This window comes from Rhea pennata, chromosome 1, assembly GCF_028389875.1.
Source record: "Rhea pennata isolate bPtePen1 chromosome 1, bPtePen1.pri, whole genome shotgun sequence".
NCBI lineage: Eukaryota > Metazoa > Chordata > Aves > Rheiformes > Rheidae > Rhea > Rhea pennata.
Genome location: NC_084663.1, coordinates 15734481 through 15753862, shown reverse-complemented (window position 1 = coordinate 15753862; position 19382 = coordinate 15734481). Strand labels below are relative to the sequence as shown.

Below are 19382 nucleotides of genomic sequence, written 5' to 3'. Positions count from 1 at the left end.
TTTGCCTCAATTTAGTATTTTTTTCTCTCCTTTTCTCCCCTCTCCCGGACCCAAAAACTCCAAAAAAACCTGGCTGTGTAATTGTTCGGAATTGTTTGTTCTCTATGCAGAAACTGCGGATCCGAGATTGGATTGTCCTTCATAAAGAGACTTTTTAAATACATAATCTTTTTTTTTCCCTCCCCTTTTACTTACTCAAAAGTGCTGTTCAGTCTCTGGAACAACATGAATATTCGTTCTTCCCCTATCGTAATTAATCAGTTCTGAACGGTTAATTGAAGGATGTAGCATAACTAGCTTTCTTTATGTGTATATGGTAATCACATGCTGGAGAAATTTAAAATTAGAAGCCTATCTAAATGTGAAGTTAAAATGTGTCCAAGTTGTAGCTGCACATCATTTAGGATATTTCTAATCAAGCCAGTTTATGAATTAAAATGTCATATCATGCGAAACATTGATTTTTTGCGTTAGAAAGTGTAGTATTTCTGGAATGGTATTCTTGTTTAAAAATTCTTTTATATTTACAGAGAAACTGAGTCATACAAATATTTTTAAAAGTTTGCACTTCTTTAAGGCTATTTATTTTCTAAAAAAGAGGACTTGAATATTTTTGACAAATATACACATGGTGTTACGCTAACAAACGGCCATGCAACATATATCTTACATAATGAAGAGTTGAATATACAAGACCTACTCTATTTAACATATATATTGAAAATTTACAGTCTAGCCAATAGTTTTTAAAAAAAGCTTTTTCCTTATTTGGCAGTATTTTTCTACAGTTTGTTCAAATATTCCTCTTGGTGTGTTTTGGTGAATACTGAAGTCTAGTCAGTGACAACCTGAGGTACTAAACATTTCTGCCTTACTTCGTTGTCTTCAAAGGTAATCTTTTTGTTCCTTTTAGGCTCTATCCATGAGTTGTGTATTACAGCATTATTCGGCATGGGATCTGCTTCCACTATTGAAACAACTCGTTTTTTCATTTTACTTTTGAGAACTTTCTGAAATTTTTGCCTGGTGAATGCATAAAGTAGAGGGTGAAAAATAGTTGTTCCATATGCCATTACTAGAAAGCATAATCGCAGCTTTACCAAAAGGTCACTTGGGCCCAAACATAAAATTGTAGTGTTTAAAACAGAGATTGGTGTCCAGCAGAGAAGAAATGTTGAAATAATCAGGAGGGACATTTTGAAGACTCTCTTTTGCCGTTCTCGTCGCTCCCGGTGCCGTTTTACAGCTCGGCGTAGGGCAATTATAACAGAAACAGAAGTCCTTACGCCAAAGACTACGTTTCTTCCTCCACTGCCTTGTGACACATCAGTAGTCTCATGTTGAGTGGTTAAAGAAATAGTTTTTTTCTTTCTAGCTTTTTTCTTTTGTCCTGTTGTAAATCTGGTGCCAATTCGAATATTAAGAGCCTGAAGTATTTTGGTGTATGTAATTAGCATTACTATAACAGTGAAGAAAAAGATAGGAATCTGAACGAGAAGGTGGTAGTACATTCCCAACTCTGTGTGGTATTCATTTGTACTGACGCACAGAAGTGTCTTATTTTCCCAAGTACTTGCACTTTGAAGACTGAAAAAATTGACTTCAATGAAAGGAATCAGGAAGGAAAAAAGTGAAATGATCCATATTGATGTCATTAATATCACAGCCCTTCCCATGGTCAAAATTCGATTGGCAGGTTTTACAGAGATATCGTATCGGTCCAGAGTGATAGCAAAGACATTGATTGCAGTTGAAACGCTTGCAAAAGAGACACAAGCCTCGTGGAAGCAGCAGATTAGAGCAGTGTTACTCTCCAGTGAAAGCAGAAGGATAACTATAGTTAGAGGAATACATCCCACACAAATTATTACATCAAGTACGTGAAGGTTCATTGTAATTATGTTACTGACAGAATTGATTAAGTTGGATTTCATACAGTAAAGTACCAGCACGGTGAGGTTGCTGCCAAGTCCCAAAACAATTTCTAACATCAAAAATCCAGTGAGAGAAACTTGAAAGCTTAATGGATATGACAGTGGTTGGTACATGTTGGTGTCGATGTCGTCAATGGCATCTCGAACTGTAATGTTAGATTCAGACTGCATGTTGACTTCCAGAATGAGGGAGAAACACATTCTTTTGTTGCAGCTGTTTTTTCTCCTGAAAGGTGAAATAAAATATGGAACCATTTGATTTTTAGCACTTGTTATTTAAATAAATGCTGGGGAAGGAGGAGGGTAGAAAAGCATCTACTCTTACCAAACTCCTATTTTATTGTATGTTTAGAGCTTTAATTGGCATGGGTTCAAAAGTCTGAGGATCTAGAATAAGATCTTTCCATTTTAAAGGAAAGCAGGAGTTGTTAGAAAAAGTAAAAAGCTTCCACTTATGGAGACAAGACTTTATTTATTGTGATGTGGCTTTTGCAAAGGCTCATTTGTTGAATAAACTCTAATGTGCATTGCTTTTGTGTTGTGTGTTGAGGGCCATTTTAGGAGAATGTTGTTAAGTTGTTAAGTATTAACAGATTAGTACTCACGATCATTTTAAAAAGACTCTTGTGAGGAAGGAGAGTGAGAGGAATGTGGAGCGCTGCTGCTTTTGTACCACTGAAAGAAGATTTAAATTGTTTTGTGGCAATTTAGCAATCTCTTGAAGAATTTATAATAGTCTTATGGACTAAGACTTGAAGATGTTAAATTTTGCAGAATTTTATAAAGCTTGAAGACTTCTATTTGTTCACTTTTATCTTAACTGTGTGTATTTACATGTACGAAACCTATCACTGCAATGAGTGAAGTTTATATAATTTTGAATGCAAACTTGTGTAGATTTAGGGTAATGAAGCTGATAATAAAAATGCTACCTTTCTTCCTTCTGATTTAAATATTCAACATTGAGAAATTGTTGACTGTATGAAAAGGAACAGTATTTCATTTTATTTCAGTATAGATTTAGGGAGTAATTTTAGAAAAAATATTTAAATATAGAATTGTCACTTTCATTTTTTTTAAATACTGTAATCAGATCCAACAGATCTGTCTGCATTTTATGTTTATCTTGCTTAGGAGTAAGTGAGGTTCAAAAGAATAGCATTTACTACATTAGGTGACTTTTATTTTGTGGCTGCATCTGCTTTGTTTTACACTTGCCAATAGGTTGTAAATGTGACACCTGCTTAAAATACCTGATGCTTGTATTTAGATTGTCAGCCAGCACTTGAGCTTTTAAGAGAGGTTATTCAATTTCTTGTTATGACACTTGAGATATTTTTAAGTAGGCTTAAATTTAAGAGGGGATGTATTTGGCAGGAAAACAAACTTAAATGCAGAGCTTTGTTCCACTCTGAATGCATTAAAAATGGATAGCACTAAGGAGAACAGTTCCCTCCCCCCTTTCTTAAAAAAGATGAAAGTATGAAGTAAGCACATTTGGGATACGAATATGCAAATGGATCTTATTTACAGTTCTGAAAACCTCTATTGCACAATACTTTTAATTGCAAATTGTATGATGAAAATTCTTAGTGAGCTTTAACAGCTATTTCATGTGTGCCTCATGTTCTCATTCACATCTTTTATATTTATTAGTCTCAGGTGTGAAATGAAACAAGAAATATTTTAAAAGCTTTGTTTAATTTCTAACTTGGGCAACCTCTAATGGGTTTATATTAAACTCCAAGAGTATGATTTCCTCTGTGTATGTTGGCCTAGCTGTCAGTGATTTCAGAAACCATTTCAAATGCATTACTTAATAAATTGAGTTATTTTGAATGTGTAAAAGCCAGGATGCAATCAAAAGCAGGTCTGCTAAGTCAAGTAATTATCTTAACTCTTAACATTAAACTAAGTGAAATTTTTTGAAAACAAAGTTTAAATTGTGCCAGACCTCATAAATAGACAGATTAAGCATCACATCTTTGTTGCATTGGTTAGATTTCAGGTAAATAAAAGTAGAAATACCAAGGTAGTCAGACAATTTACCAAACACATTGCCTTTCTGAACAGTGCCTGTCCCTTGTAAATGTTGAGCAGAGGTTGGGTGCATGCAACTTCTGACCTACCTGTTTTCTGTGCCTCAAGGGCCTTTCAGATCGTTGTAGCAGCTTGTCATAAATTGATGCATGGTGTCACTGACAGATATTTGACATGCATTTTCACCTGGCAACCGAGTTGTAGCTGGGCTCTATTTCATTCTTTGCAGATTTTTCTTTTCTTTTTGTTCCAGCACTTCAGCAGCAAAAATTTTTGATTAAACATAGGAACTTCTTAATTGCCTGAGATGCTTCTACAGACCAGTGCATATTCTTTGTGTCTGCTCTGAGATTCAAGCCAGCAATAAAATTAAACCTTCATTTAAGTGATGTTAATTTCTTTTCCCAGTTGCATTTTGTGGGAGCCTCTTTTTATTTTCCAGCATTAAAAAAAGAAAAAGATATCTGACCTCTGTTTTCAAAGTGTATGTAGGCATCCTTTAGCTACACATGCGTATTTCTTTCTGTAATACTCCTGCTCATTACTTTTGAGTGATGGCTTAGTCAAAGAAGTTGCTATACATCGTAAAATCCAGTTCATGTGCTTTGAGAAAAAACATGAGTTACCTAATTTGGTTTATTTTTGTTAAAGGAGAATACATAACAGATCATAAAATTGAGAGAAAAATATCCATTAGTCATTATGACAGATAAGTTACTTAATGAGTAGTATAGAAAAAGCTTGATTAAACCCTTGTTCAGCTTGCTGGTGGAGTATGCACATTCTGCTTTTGGGAATTCATGTTTCATTGTTTCTTCATGCATCAGTAGTTTCCACAATTCTGGTTTTAAGTTATAAATCCCTCTTTAAAAAATGCTCACCATTTTAAGAATCAATCGTTGCATTCTTCTTTTCATGAAAATCTGAGCAGATGTATTAGTCTTCTGTGTATATTGTTGAAGTGTCATGCACTTAAGTGGTAATATAAGTGTGTTCCATGTTTTGTTTCTAATCCCTTTTATGTCCTAAGAATACATTTTAGGGATGCATCCCGATGCTTGCAGATCATACAGCTAGAAAGATACCCGGTCAACTGCATTCTTCATATTGTCAGTTGTAAAATTGAATTAGTTGCAGCATGCCCTTGTGAAGGGGAGGGAAAAAAAAAAGGTTAAAAGTAGGGCTTATGATCAAAGAAAAAATTTATATATACACGTATGTAATGCACTTACTTCATGAATAAAAGATATCTAAAATTAGATCTCATAGATTACATAGCAAATCTGTTTGTGTGTTCACTATTTCCTAATAAAATCAACTCATTCTGCTGTCACATTGCATGCTTTTTGGACAAGATTCCTTTTGTCCAAATAGTGCAGTTTACAGAAAGCCCTAGCTAGAAGTAATAATCGCTGGACATCTGTGACCAGAGACAGCTGCTCACAAAAGCTATAAAACTCAATTTTCTATGTTTTACATACAACTATCCTCTTATCTTCAAATGAGAAATTGAGCAGAGTATCTTGCTTTATGGGAAGTATGGTTTTGTTTTATTTGCACACTGTTAAAATTTTCTTTCTTGGAATGATTATGTTGCAAATCCATTCTTTTACTAAATGACTTAAATGTACAGGATAATGCAAGAAATAAGTTTAAAAAAAGTGGTGATCGGGGAATATTGAGCAAGTCAATTCCTTGATAAAGGAATAAATATACAACAAATTACAGACTATCTGTGATCCTTCAAAGAGTAAGCAAATAAATCTGTAACATTTAACTGCCAATATTTGGAAATAGTGCTGAGAGAGAAAAAAATATTCCTGGTTGTATTTTTTTTTTAAACAGTATATTAGCTTAAATTGCCCCGTCTTTATATTTTATGAATGAAACAGATTCTTAATATTCTGTTAGACTTTCATACAAAATAACATTTTTCTACCATTGTGCTTCTAATGTGGGAAAAAATAGCATTTGAATAATATTTCCTAGTTCTAAATATGGTAAGATTTTAGCGCTAAATGTAAGCCAAACCTGGTATCTTCCTTTTTTCCTCCAAATTTTTTGTTAAACGTTGCTTATTCTGCATACCATAAAAAGGAACAGATCTTACCTCCACTAAAGATTTGATAAATTCTCGATGCAGGTGAAGCAGTTCCAGGTTGGAGGGATTCATTTTGCTCACTTGTTAGCAGAGTAGAAGGGAAAGAGGGTAATAAGCATATCTTCCAAAAATGACCTTAATGAAAATTTGTGCCTGTACTGTGCCATTGTTTCAGCATACTGCTAATGTATACAACTGGTTTAGTTCTGGTTTAGAGGCTGCTGCAGTCTCCCACTCTTCCTACTGTAGAATCAATAAGCATCTGAAAATACATAATGAAAGTAATTTAACATACTGAAGGCTTCTCGTCTCCAGAGACACCACCGAGATTCACGCTTTCAAGAAAAGCAAAGCAGTGCTTCTGAGGGGAAAGCTTGCAACGGGCAGCTTTTGCAGAATGACAGCCTACCTTGTCGCTTCTCTTCACTGCAGAGAGATGCAGTGCATTCACTAATTTTGATTGGTCAGTGATGTTGGGCTTAAATTGTGCTTCATATATGGGATTGATCTCCCCCCCTCATTTATATAAGGATCCTTTTATAAAAGGACTAAATTTACAGCTGATTTATGAATTCTAGAATATATTAAGGTTACGCCAGTTTTATTTTTTCCTTTTCACTCTTTACTTTGTATACACTGAAAACCACATGACACAAAAAAGAAATTAGATTAAATGTTTATTACTTAGAAAGCTTCCAGTGATTTATATTTGAATTTGCCTACTTTATTTGTGATGTTCTTTGTTCTGAGAACATCTGTGATGTAAAACTGCCATGTCTTTTCTGTGAGCCATGCTGAATCTCACCCAGTATGTATATATGCAATTCAACATTTAAGTCTTGTCTAAACAAAATTATATTCAGGACAAGTTGAGACCCACATATATGTCAGGATTCATGTAGATTATCCGTACCCCTACGATGGGATGTTAATTCAGTTCATGAATCAAACCCAGCAATTTTCATGATCCATCACTGATACTATGTGCAATGCATTGTATAGTAGTGTAATTTGATAATGATAATTTTGTTGAAATACTAAGTCTTTTAAAAAAAAATCTTGTATGTTCTACATTAATTTTTCTGGAGGCTTCACAGGTTTTTGTAAAATGTCTTGCACGATATGCTTGACCTTCACTTTGGAGGGGTGAGAAGTTGTTCTTTATTTTCACTTTTTTTTTTTTTTTTGGTTTCGTAATCTATTTCTGTATCTGTTCTCAGTATAAACAGTGTTCAGAAACAGATAATGAGGAGGAGGAGAAGTGTAGCATGCTGTCAATATTAACTGGTACTAATGCTATAATAAACTTAAAAAATTAGATATACAACCTCAAATAATATATTTTTAAATTAGCTTGCTAAAGCAACTATTTTAAAAATATCTGAGTATGAAATGTTCTGCTGGTAGTTATCCATCTTAAATAAGTGTAGGGATTTCTGGTGTTTTTTTAAATCTTTAAAATGTTTAAAAAATATATATATTTGTTTGAAAAGCTTGATAAAATACTCAATGTTGAAGCATGGTTCATGTATAGCAGATGCATTAGAATGGCAGTTTGGGTCGAATTTTGGTGAGAGTTCTATGTTTTTAAGTCGCAAATACAATTATAAAATGCAGTTGTGTAACTTTTAAAAATACTTCTTTTTCTCAGATCATTAATTATATTATTTATCTTCAGGTAACAACATACTTTCCTTTTTTTTTTAATTACTGTATATTCATCTAGCTTTCTACATATTCCCTACTCTTTACCTTCAGAAAATACCTAAATAAATATTGCATACACTTTGAACAAGCATCACAAGGTAGCCAGCTGGCACCTAGTGAATCTTACCTGCAGCTGGTCAAACTCTTTGAACCTTCTCTGGTTCATTTGTCTCCCAAGAGCTTGATTCTAGTGATATCAGCATTGCTTTTAAGAGTGATGTGAAAAAGAGGTTTCCTAGGGTGAAAGCATATATGCTAATGCATTTAAGAGATTTACTTCCTCACTTCAGTGTAACTGAGGATAGGTAGGGAAGCCTGTGTAAATTTGAACAGATGAATCTCCATCTCACTCTCCAATTCTTCTAAGTATGCCTGAACAAAGATGAGATGCTGGATGGGCTTAACATTAGGAAAAAGGTGGACATATAAAGAAAGAAATAGCAGGATTTTAGATATAGTTTGGTTATATGGTGCAAAATGAGGGGGGGGGAAGTAAAAATTATCTATATTATAGGAGGTAATAATGTCAAAAGACTTGATGTGCAAAGAGTGTTTCAGCAGAATGGTAAGGAGTTGAGTTCTGTTCGTATCAAGCTTCAGTTTTCTGGAGGGACATCCAGGAGAAGCAGCGCCATATGGAGGCAATCAGGAGTAGGTGGATGGATAGACACGCTCACAAGCCATTGCTGTACAGATGCTAGTTAAGATGGTGTGAACAGATGACATCATCCTCAAAGGGTAGACTGGGAAGAGTGGGCAAAAAGAGCCATGTGCAGACACCCAGCAGAGAAAGAAAAATGTACTGTTCCTTATACCTGTTTCTACATCAGTATGGAATGGTAGAGAAGGAAATAATCTGATGGGTATTTTGGGCTATAAAAAATAGAGTGGAAAGGTAATCAGAGGGTACAAATGCAGGGAATATCAGGAGTCTTAAACTAGAAGGCTGGGGATGAAGGGAGTCTTTGGACTCAGAGGGGCAACACAAGGTGAAGAGGGAGGACTGGGAAGGGTCTATGTTGTTGTGTATGGTATAGGGAGAGAAGAAAGGTGGAACAGAAGGAACCAGAGTTGTGTATGTGTGAAGAGAGGCTGGGTGCACTATGGTAGAGGCATCTGCAATTACAGAATTACAGAATGGGTAAGGTTGGAAGGGACCTCAGAGATCATCTAGTCCGATCCCCGTGCTCAAGCAGGGTCCCCTAGAGCATGTTAGACAGGGTTGCATCCACGTGGGCTTTGAATATCTCCGGAGAAGGAGACTCCACAACCTTTCTGGGCAACCTGGGCCAGTGCTCTGTCACTCTCAGTGAAGAAATTCCCCCTCACGTTCTGACAGAACTTCCTGTGCTTCAGTTTTTGCCCACTGCCTCGTGTCTTGTTGCATGGGACAACTGAAAAGAGTTTGTCCCCATCCCCTTGACACCCTCCCTTCAGATACTTATACACATTGATAAGATCCCCTCTCAGTCTTCTCCAGGCTAAAATGCCCAGCTCTCGCAGCCATTCCTCGTAGGGCAGGTGCTCCAGCCCTCTGATCATCTTCATAGCCCTATGCTGGACTCTCTCCAGTAGCTCCATGTCTCTCTTGCACTGGGGAGCCCAGAACTGGAACAGGACTCGAGATGAGGCCTCCCCAGGGCTGAGGGGCAAGATCACCTCCCTCAATCTTCTGGCAACACTCTTCCTAATGCACCCTAGGATACCATTGTGCCCTTGTGGCTGGGAAAGCCACTGCTGGCTCATGCTCAACTTGTTGTCTGCCAGGGCTCCCAGGTCCTTCTCTGCAGAACTGCTCTCCAGTAGGTCAGCCCCTAGCTTGTACCGCTGCCTAGCGTTATTTCTTGCTAAGTGCAGGACTCTGCCCTTGCCCTTGTTGAACCTCAGGAGGTTCCTCTCTGCCCAACTCTCCAGCCTGTCCAGGTCTCGCTGAATGGCAACATGTCCTTCTGGTGTGTCAGCCACTCCTCCCAGCTTGGTATCATCAGCAAACTTGCTGAAGAGGCACTCTGTCCCCTCATCTAGGTTATTGATGAAGAAGTTGAATAAGAGTGCCACAGCATACACTCATGTAGTACTTTAAATTGAATTCAGGAGTCGTAACAGTCTACAAGAGTGGGGATTTTGTTTTTCTGCTTTGCTGAGAGCAAAAAGTAGGAAAGATGTAGCATATTTGTTTTCTTCTTCATTTTATCTGCTGTTTTACTTTCTACACACTATACGTAATGTCCTAAAATTCACTGGTACTATGCCATGAAATGGTGATCTGTCATTTGTAGATCTGGAGGTCTTAAACCATGGTGGTGAGTTGGTAGGATCACCTATAATCCAGCTTTCTGTGGTGCAGCTTTTTTTTGTTTTGTTTTGTTTGTTTGTTTTTTTGAAAGACCCCTTAGGATCATGAAGTTAAACCATTATCAAGTAAGCATAGTAGGGCTGAATGAAGTGATTAATTCTAATGTTTTCCATTACAGTTCTTGATTTTGCATCTTCAACATTCTTTTAGTGTAGCTTTTAGGTTTAGCTGTGCATAAACCTGTCATGAGGTGACTAATGTTTAGGTGACACAGAATAGATGCTTTTTTAAAAACTATTCATTTTGGTAAGATGTGTCCTTCCTTTCTTCTCTTTTCTCTCTCTCTCTTCTCTCTCTCTCTCTGTTTCCTCCCTCCCAGTTTTTGTGACTATCTGCTGTAAGTTCTTCAGCAGCGTTTTCTGTTGCTTTTTGGGGGCTGTGTATCTTGGCTCCTATTTTGAATGTTGCAGCTCATTTAGTGGCTGTTTAGAATCCTAGTGATTGCAGGTCTACGTTTTGTCTGTTCTCACTTGTGCAAGAGACTTGGGCTCTTAAATATCACAGAGTTTTCAGAGAAGCACAACGTCACTTTTGAAGATGAATATTGAGTGCTTTTGGAATTCTTGCTCTAGAATCGTTCTTCAGCGTTATTTACACAGTGCACCTGCAAAATTCAACCCGAAGAGATCCTCTGATACCTTTCACTTTACGTTAGTGTGATGATAGATTAAGATTGGCTTTCTACCTTTAAGTTAATGAAAGCCGCTCACCTGATGATACTACTTTGATACTTTGCTTAGGTATATTTTTGTGACCTAAGAACAGTGTTGCAATTTTCTTGTTCAGTCCTTTTATAAAACTGGTAATGATTATCACATGCTAGCGTAGCTCTTCTAGACAGATTATTGTTTGTGTGTGTTCTAGCAGTTAGTGATCCATATCTAAAACTTCTTACCTCACTGCTACTTAGTTTCCTCAACAGTCTGTTGCAAACAATATTTTTTAAAAAATGTTACAGAAAATTCAACAACTTTTTACAGTATTAGTGAGAATTCAACAGTGGTAATTTAGGTTCAGAAGTTATCCTGACACGTCCTTAGAATGAGTTTCTGTCAAGGTCTGTTCTACCTTGCGCTGAGCGTTTGGCTTGCTTGTTCTTATTATTATTTTGCTGCTGATGTGTGCAGAGATATATACCTCCTGAAGCGATACAAGGACGAGTACTCTGTATCTTCTTTCAAGATGTAGAGTTAATGTTAGCGTAGCCATTTGAGTAGAGAAGACGTATGTACTCATGCTACAAAATAAGTGTGTTTTGGAAGATTCGTGTGTGTGTGTGTGTGTGAAAGAGGCATCGAATATTTGTTCAGTGGTATACAATGTTAGCTGAACTGTTGAGCTTTTTTAGCTCTGAAAGTTCCTATAGTCACAAGAAAATGTGGTAGTTGGTATATTACAGAATTTCCTTTAGAAATGAATGCTGGATACGTCTTGTTACAGTTTTACATAATGAGGAGATACCAAAGAGGAAGTACAGAACCGACACTCGTTCTTGCTTATACATGGAGAAGGAATTCTTCATAACGTAACAGTAAACTTGGTTTAGTGCTGTAGCTAGGTCATGATCTTGACACATTGTTACTTAATTATTTAAACATTTTATTTGAAAGAAATGGAATATCTTAACCTCAAGAGGGAAGTAGGGCTGGTAAATTCAATAGTGTTTTGAATAATGTCAGTGTGATTCCTGGTTTCCTGCATGAAAGTTGCTTTGTCCTACAATGTAAGTATTCACAATGAATGGTGCCATATCTTCTAGAAGTTACTGGCTAAATTTTAGATGCTAGACATAAATTTCAAGTTACAATTTGTGTCAGTATTTTCTTTAAGAATTACAATATTATTATGAATATAGTTTTTCCTTCATTAAAATTTTGCTTTGAATACTCTGGGTTTGAGAGACTTCCACTCTTGCAAATTATTTGTAGTTTTAAGTTGGCAACCATTACTGAATTTTAGTGAGAGTTTTTGTTATTATTGGAAAGTCTTTTAGAGTTCTGTGATGGGCTTATACATCATATCATATCAAACCCTACCTGCTTGCATTATTTCATCTTGTAAAAGTGTACCTGAAAAAGGATTGATTCTATAAATTGGGAAGTAATTTGATGTGGTAGCTGAAGAATGCTAAAGCTAGGAAATTAATGCTATATGGCTGTAGAATGAACAAATTCTATAATGGTTAAACATCTTGGATGATATCTACCTTGCTTTCATTAAAATACTTTGTATGTTGGAAGATGTTTCCAACTGAATTGATGCTTGGATTGGTGCATTGCCTGGCATTTCTGAGTCCTACCTCGTGATTGCGTGCATGGAAGAGCTGCAGCAGTGGAAACACTTCAGTAAAGCTTTCTGACTGGCTTATTCTAGCAGATTGACATCAGAGACAGTTGAATTTAACATGCAGGATTTAAGACTATAGTAGTTCAAGATTTGATTTGAGATTCTTGATCAGATGTCCTTGGTTCTGTGATAGCAGTGTCTGCTAAGGTATGCCAGATAGACGGCAGCAGTGGTAGTGCTAGCTACTCTATCAATTATAATCCACTGATGCAAGCCTTTTGTTAGACACATTTATGCTATAATATCCTTTAGGTTGAATTGCTAAATAAATAAATAAAAAGGAAAATTTTCTGTAGAGTGGTGTATTAGACAGAGACTTGAATAACCTTTGTTTCTATTCATTTTTTTAAAACAGGAAAGCAGTAGGACAAGCTCTTAGGACAAAATGTTCATATGCATTGCCTAAAAACAAGTATTCTTCTAATTAAAATTAAGAGACAAAGTTCTTATGACCTAAATTACCCTGTGACTAAATAGAGAACTAGTTTGCATTACGCAACATGAGTATATATATTACAACATAAACTATGTCCCATTAATTTTACTGAGATCACCCAAAGGGTAAGGGTTTTGGTCAGTGTGCCCTTATGCATTGCAGTTGGCTCTGTTATCCCCTAGGCTGATTTATTCTGAAAGTGCTACAAAAAGCAGGTAAAAAGGATCGAGTAGGCTTGCTGTCTTTAAAAATAAATAAATAAGTTCAGTGACCACACACACTAACTCTGACTGTTTCTACATATAACCATAACGACAGGTGTATACTTTACTTTCTTCAGACAATGAAATAAAATCTATGGACGGTAGTGATATTCCCCTCGTTCTTGTGAATGACTACTGGAAGTAATCAAAATGATCCGTGAAACCCCTGTATTCATTTTGAGCGTAGGAAGTCATTCACGTTAACTTGATAGCAGTGGTGTTGCTTATATTAAGTTCTCGGTCTCTGAAAAATTATACCTAGCACTGTGTTTTCTTGCCTGATTCTTTTTTTTTTTCTTTTAAATGATGAAGAATTTGTCTTCCCTTCCTTGCCACCTTAGTTGTTGCTTTATTATTTTTACAAAGTTATTCAAGGAAACTGATAGAAAATCTGTTTGTGTAGTGTCATGAAAAGACGTGTGAGAAGTTAAAAACTAATAAACTATAATGATAAATGTGTAATAGCAAGGAAATAGAACTAAGCTAGTGCAGTGTGTTCAATTCACCATTTACTCTGCTGTAAACACTGCTCTTACACAGTCATTTGATTGATGTGAATATTGGTCTGAATTTAGATTCATATTGGTATCATCTTGAGCTTATTTTCATTCTTCCCCTGTTTGGCTGCATTAGTTTGCATCATCTGTGCTCATAATAGTTTAACTTTTTTGTTATGAGTTGTTGAAAAACATCACACACATAACAATAAGTGAAACAGAAATATGATGCCATTCGTATTTTCTGTGTTTTTTGAACGAGCCTAGCACTAGAGTATAAAATAAATACCTATTTAGATTGCCTGCGTGTGAAGAACTCATTTATATCTATGAAGATTTCAAATATCACAAGATTTTTTCCCCAAATCTTAGTTTCTGTTTTTCTATATCCTAAAGTATTTTTAACCTCAGTGCATAATGGTTGTATTTGAAAGCACTTCCTGTGGTATTGAACCAATGCTTGCTTAAAGAATGCTTCCCCTTGCTGCTGCTTTGGGAGGCTGGGAGTACCAGTGTCAGTGGCCTGGATCGGAAGGGAGGAATACTACATTGCTTTGTATTTGTTTGATGCCTGGAAATGGCTATGTGATCATTAGGCTTGAAGCCTTTGTTTTATTTTATTAATTAAATCTGGAGACATTGAGAGTGGTTGCTGGAAAGAAAAAATCTCTTACACCAATAGATAGTGAGCAAATACTTTTTGGGGGGGAATAGACTTGTCAAAGTCTTTGGCAACCATCCCTGCTGCATGAACTTCATAAATTAAAACTCTGCAGGTAGAGTGAGGTTGCTGTGATAAGAGCTGTGAAGTGCCATAGGAGTGGGAAAATGTTATTTATGTTTTTTTTCAGTACCTTTCAGAGTGAGAAGCATCGATATTAGGTAGGCTAGCAAGTCTGCAAATCAATCCTTACAGTTAGGAACTCTTAGGCAAACGGCAGCAGGCAGAATATAGCAACCGCCACAACCTGTCAACAGGAAACCCTGGGAGTTGTTACGGACGGCCTCTGCCTGCCAGCTATCTTGCTGGCTCTCTAAAAGAGAACTTGCAGCTCTGATACAAATCGAGGTCTTTTCCAGGCCGCAGTAGATGTGGTGCCCAGTGAGGAATGGCTCCTCCTGAGAGGCAGCTGAATGCGGAAGAGAATGTAATTTCTCTTATCAATCAAGAAAATTAGGTTTAATGTGGGGAAAGAATGGACGGGAAGGAGAGACTGCCCTTGCAAAGCAGTGACTGTTTTAATCCCACTGGTAGTTATGTTTAAAATATTCTTCTTTAAAGATGTTTTATGCTGAAATATCTTTTCTGTTGTCCTGCTTTAAAAAGAGAAACAAAACTCAACGAGCCTGCTTCCCTCTCCCCCCATCCAGTAACTTTTTTCTTTTTTTTCCTTTTCTTTTTTTTTCCTCTTTTGTCCCCTTTTCCCTTCCCCCTCCTTTTTTGGCACCCTTTTCCCTTCTCCTGCTTCTCCTTGCAGATTTTTCACATGTTGTTCAGAAACGTTTGTTCACTGCAATCCCCTCCCCCCCCCCCCCCCCCAAAAAAAAATCTGTTTTTCCGCGTGCTTTTTGGCCACTTTAAGGACTTTAGCTGTTTGTGTGACATCCATTACCGCAATATATGAGCATCCCGTATCTACTTAATAATTTTGTCTTCAACATTGTCCTGTTGTGTAGGGAAACAAATTGGCTACAGTCATGCAAGAAGTCTGGGGCGAATCTGGAAAGATCTGTCTGCATTTAATGAATCTCTAGTCTCTATATTACAAGACCAATGTTCTTTTTGAAAAATGCAGGGACTATATGAATTTTTGCATTTATTCCTTTGCAGGTGTTTAAGCACGATTTTTTTTTTTTTTTTTATGTCCAAATGCCCTGGCTTAACATTCTTTGTCCAGTCTAATGCTTAAGAGCAATAATGAGCAAAATTCAATGATTCAGTTTGAGTGGAAAAATAGTTCATACGTCTAAACGTTTCTCTTAGGACAATGTTTTTTGTTCTACCAAATAATGTAATGTATTGATGAAATCAGAATATAAATTATTTCTTGCACTTACTTGCTCCTGCCTAAATTGCTTTAAGCCCAAAACTGCACTGGAAGGCAGGAGGAAGACAACAACTGAAGAACTGAAAAAAGTCTCCAAATAATTAATGAGTTTTAAAAAATATATTGATGAAACACTGTAGAACTCTTTACTGCATCACCCAGCTTTTCAGAATAAATAAAACTCCTACGGATCTCTAAGGAAACAGGTCTTGTAGCATGCATAGAAAGGAGAAAAATAGAGAACCATGTTGAGAGACTATTTTATCTGGATTTCAATATCTAGGGGTCATTGCTTCTAACATTTAGCTAGGAATCTAAATTAAATATAGAGATATTTGCTAAACAAAACCTCCAATCATGTGGGACATAGTAGTTAAATCAGTATTATGAATAGAACAGACTGGTATCACGCTTCTAAGTAGTACTTTGGGTTGTGTTAGACTGAAAAACTAAGTCTAACTAAGTCCAAGTGTCATGTGGTATGGTACATTTCTCCTTTCCATTATGCTCTGAATCTGAAGCGGGTGCATGACATGGCAGAAGGAAGAACAGATCATATCTATTTAGGATGAGCCAGGCATGGTGTTGGTAGGATGAATTTTGTGATGAGAACTACAGGAGTCAGATGCAGGGATGGGGAAGTTGTGATAATCACGGTAAGGTTGACTCAGCTGTTCTTCAGAGGTCTTAATAAAGAAGATACGGGCTTTCCTGTTATTCTTTTGTTAATGACATTCTGCTATAAATGGACAGAGACTGTTGAATATCATGTCTCATTCCTTCTGTAGGAAACTGCTGAGAGCTTTAGTTGCTACTTAGTCTTGAAAACTGTTCCTCAAGGTGTTAAAAAAAAAAAAAAATCTTTAGCAATATCAGTGTTTCTCACCTTGGTATCAGAATACAATTCTTCTGGATATTAACTGCCATTTATGGCAATCTGCTGGAGAGCAGTCTGTGATCAGCTGGGAACAGGATTGCATTGGGCAGCCTGGATTGCCAGGAGTGGATTTGCACATATACAACACAAAAAAATGAGAATGGAAGTGGGGTTGATCCCCCAAAATTTTGTAGACCAACAGCTGTGGAGATGAGTATGGACTTGTAGAGAGTCCATAGAAAAATTGCTAATCTGTTACTTCAAATCTTTGCTTAAATCCGTGATTATGATGCAAAGTTTATTTTGTCTTTTCTGTGCTTACCTGAAAGCATCTATATTTTCAAAATGTATTTTAAGATCTCTGAGAACCGTTAGTGCAAGATGCTGAAGAAGTGAGTTCTCCAAAACTCCAGTGTTTTTAGCTTTGTAGATTCTTTTTAGAAGTATATCCAACCGATATAATTTAATATTCATTTCTTGTGCAGAGTCTTGGCTAATGCCTATTGAATGAATAAATAAATGGAAAGAAATGAGATTTTAATTTTGACAAAAACTATTTTTATTACTTGTAAAATTAGCAGCAATATTCTATTCTGGGATGGATTTATTGGTTATTGACATAGTGGAATAATTGTAGAGGTTATAAAAACACATATGAATTTAGCTGATTTTTATGGCTCAGACTATTATTTAAAGTAGTTCTTTCACCGCAAAATAATGTAAGATGTTGATAAGAAAATAATACGCATTCAAAAATTGATACATGGCTTGTAGCCTCCCCTGAGGGACAGCCAAGTGCCTGCTAGGTATCAAAGGAGCCGGGCACTGGCGGTCCTAGACTGGGCCAGCCTGTTCCTCAGTCCAGCCTCAAGAGAGCAGGCAGACAACTCTTACTTCCCCCGGTACTGAAAAATGTTATTTTTCCTTCCTTGTCTGCCTTTTGGCTAAGAGTGTAGAGTCTTTCTTCTTCCCAAGTTGATTGCTGTGCATGTGTGTGTATTTGAATAATGTTTGAACTTTTTTGGGGGGAATTCTGTTATACTGGGAGAACAAGATCGTATCCAAACAGTTTTATGGGAAGTACCCACCTTCAGCTTTGCCTTTAACTGACAGGATCGCTTAAAACGCCCCGTCGCACGCCTTCGCAGCCGGGCCGGCTCCTTTAGCAGGCCTGGGCCTTGGGGCGCTGGCGCTGCGGGCGCAGGCCGTGCCCTGCGCCTCTTGAAGGATCCGGTGGTGGTGGACTCGGCTGAAACGATGCGACTTCATTGCCACCGACAGCGCTCGCTGTGCGTCTGTCTCGTTCAGCTCAACAGCGTATACTGTATCGTAATTAAAAAACTGGCAAGAATTCTCCTGAAGTGTTGTGGATTAGACAATTTCTGGTAACGGAAACAAAGCCGTTATTTATTCCGTTGGTTTTATGCTGTGGCCTTTCTAGCAACCTTAGCACCCCACCTGTAAAGTCATGTTTAACGCTTCTTTTCATCTCCTTATCCTGAACTGTGATTAAATTTTTTTTGATGTATTTGCAGGCCGAACAGAAATTCAGCTGCCAGGTTGCACTGTGACTGTGGCAAATTGTCTAGCTTTAGCTGCTGTGTTACAACTCCGCATGCCCACTTGACAGGGCTTGGCTTGTGTCCTTCAGCTCACCCTCTCGGAACTGGCACTATGAATACCGAGACCTGTTTGCTTCATGCTTCTAATGGCTTTACAGAAGTATTGGTACTGGACTTTCAAAATCCAAGAAAGAACGAATAAATCTTTTTCTGTGCTTGCGAAAATCTTTTCCTGGAGGAAGATTTTTGTTCAGCACTTCAATATAATCTCATTAAGGGGAATCCCATGATAAATTTGAGAGAAGAAAAAAAAATCTCTAAAAGAAAGTAGGTTATCTTACCATCAACCAAATATGAACCAAAGAAAAAACTATTTCACATAAGGAATTGAAAAGCCTCCAACTAATTCTGCGTGCAGTATTTCAGAATAGATTCTGATCAGTTTGGATTCTTCAGCAGGTTTTAGAAAATACAGTATTTTCATTAGACAATAATTTATAGGGCAAATTACACATCAGGAAATAAACATTTAAGTCCAAAGGAACTAAGCACTTTTTAAATTGATGAATCTTAATGTAAAATATTTCTTTAAGGTCATAGGTCCTTATGTCCAACAGCATTCTCTGCAGAGGGGTGGTATGGGGGAAGGAGAGGAAGTTTGAGGAGTCCCAAGATGAACAGAGCCCTTACCTGAACTGGGGTGAAGGGCCACATGAAGCGTTGGTGCATCAAATGACACGGGAATGTGGGCTGTTCTGGCAGGTGCTGGGCAAATGGGAAGGGATAAAACCCTTAATCCTCCTGGCAAATGTACATGAGTTTGAGTGCATAGGAGCAACATCAGTGCTCTTGCTCATTTTAATTTTCCCAGTTCTTTCAGGATGATGAGGTTGTACAACAGATCTTAAGTTACCTACCTTAATGTGAAGAGACAAAAAAGAGAACTGCGAAACTGCATCTCTGCTACAGTTGGTTACAATATCTAATAGTGCATTCTCCAAAATGGAACCCTGGTTCCAAAAAGATTCCAATAAAGGATGCGGAATCCAAGATAAAGTACTCTTAGCCCAGAGCTTTCCCAAACTGAGGTTTTCTCAATTAACATTTCTCCGAAGATGGACCTATTGTAGAAAAATTCATTCAAGCCATGACTTGAGAGGGCACTTTAACCTTGATTTTATTCATTCTTGCTGTGGAGTTCACATCCTTTTTGCT

The 19382-nt window shown here is 37.1% G+C and overlaps 2 protein-coding genes across 2 annotated transcripts in view; one reads left to right on the top strand and one right to left on the bottom strand.

The window, feature by feature from the left end:
* COG5 (component of oligomeric golgi complex 5) overlaps positions 1 to 19382 on the top strand; it is a 187849-nt gene that overhangs the window by 32113 nt on the left and 136354 nt on the right. The gene's annotated exons all lie outside the window — the stretch shown is intronic.
* On the bottom strand, positions 834 to 2156 carry GPR22 (G protein-coupled receptor 22). The gene has a single exon (XM_062599215.1). The coding sequence runs from the start codon at positions 2133 to 2135 to the stop codon at positions 834 to 836; it is 1302 nt and encodes a 433-aa protein (XP_062455199.1). The 5' UTR covers positions 2136 to 2156.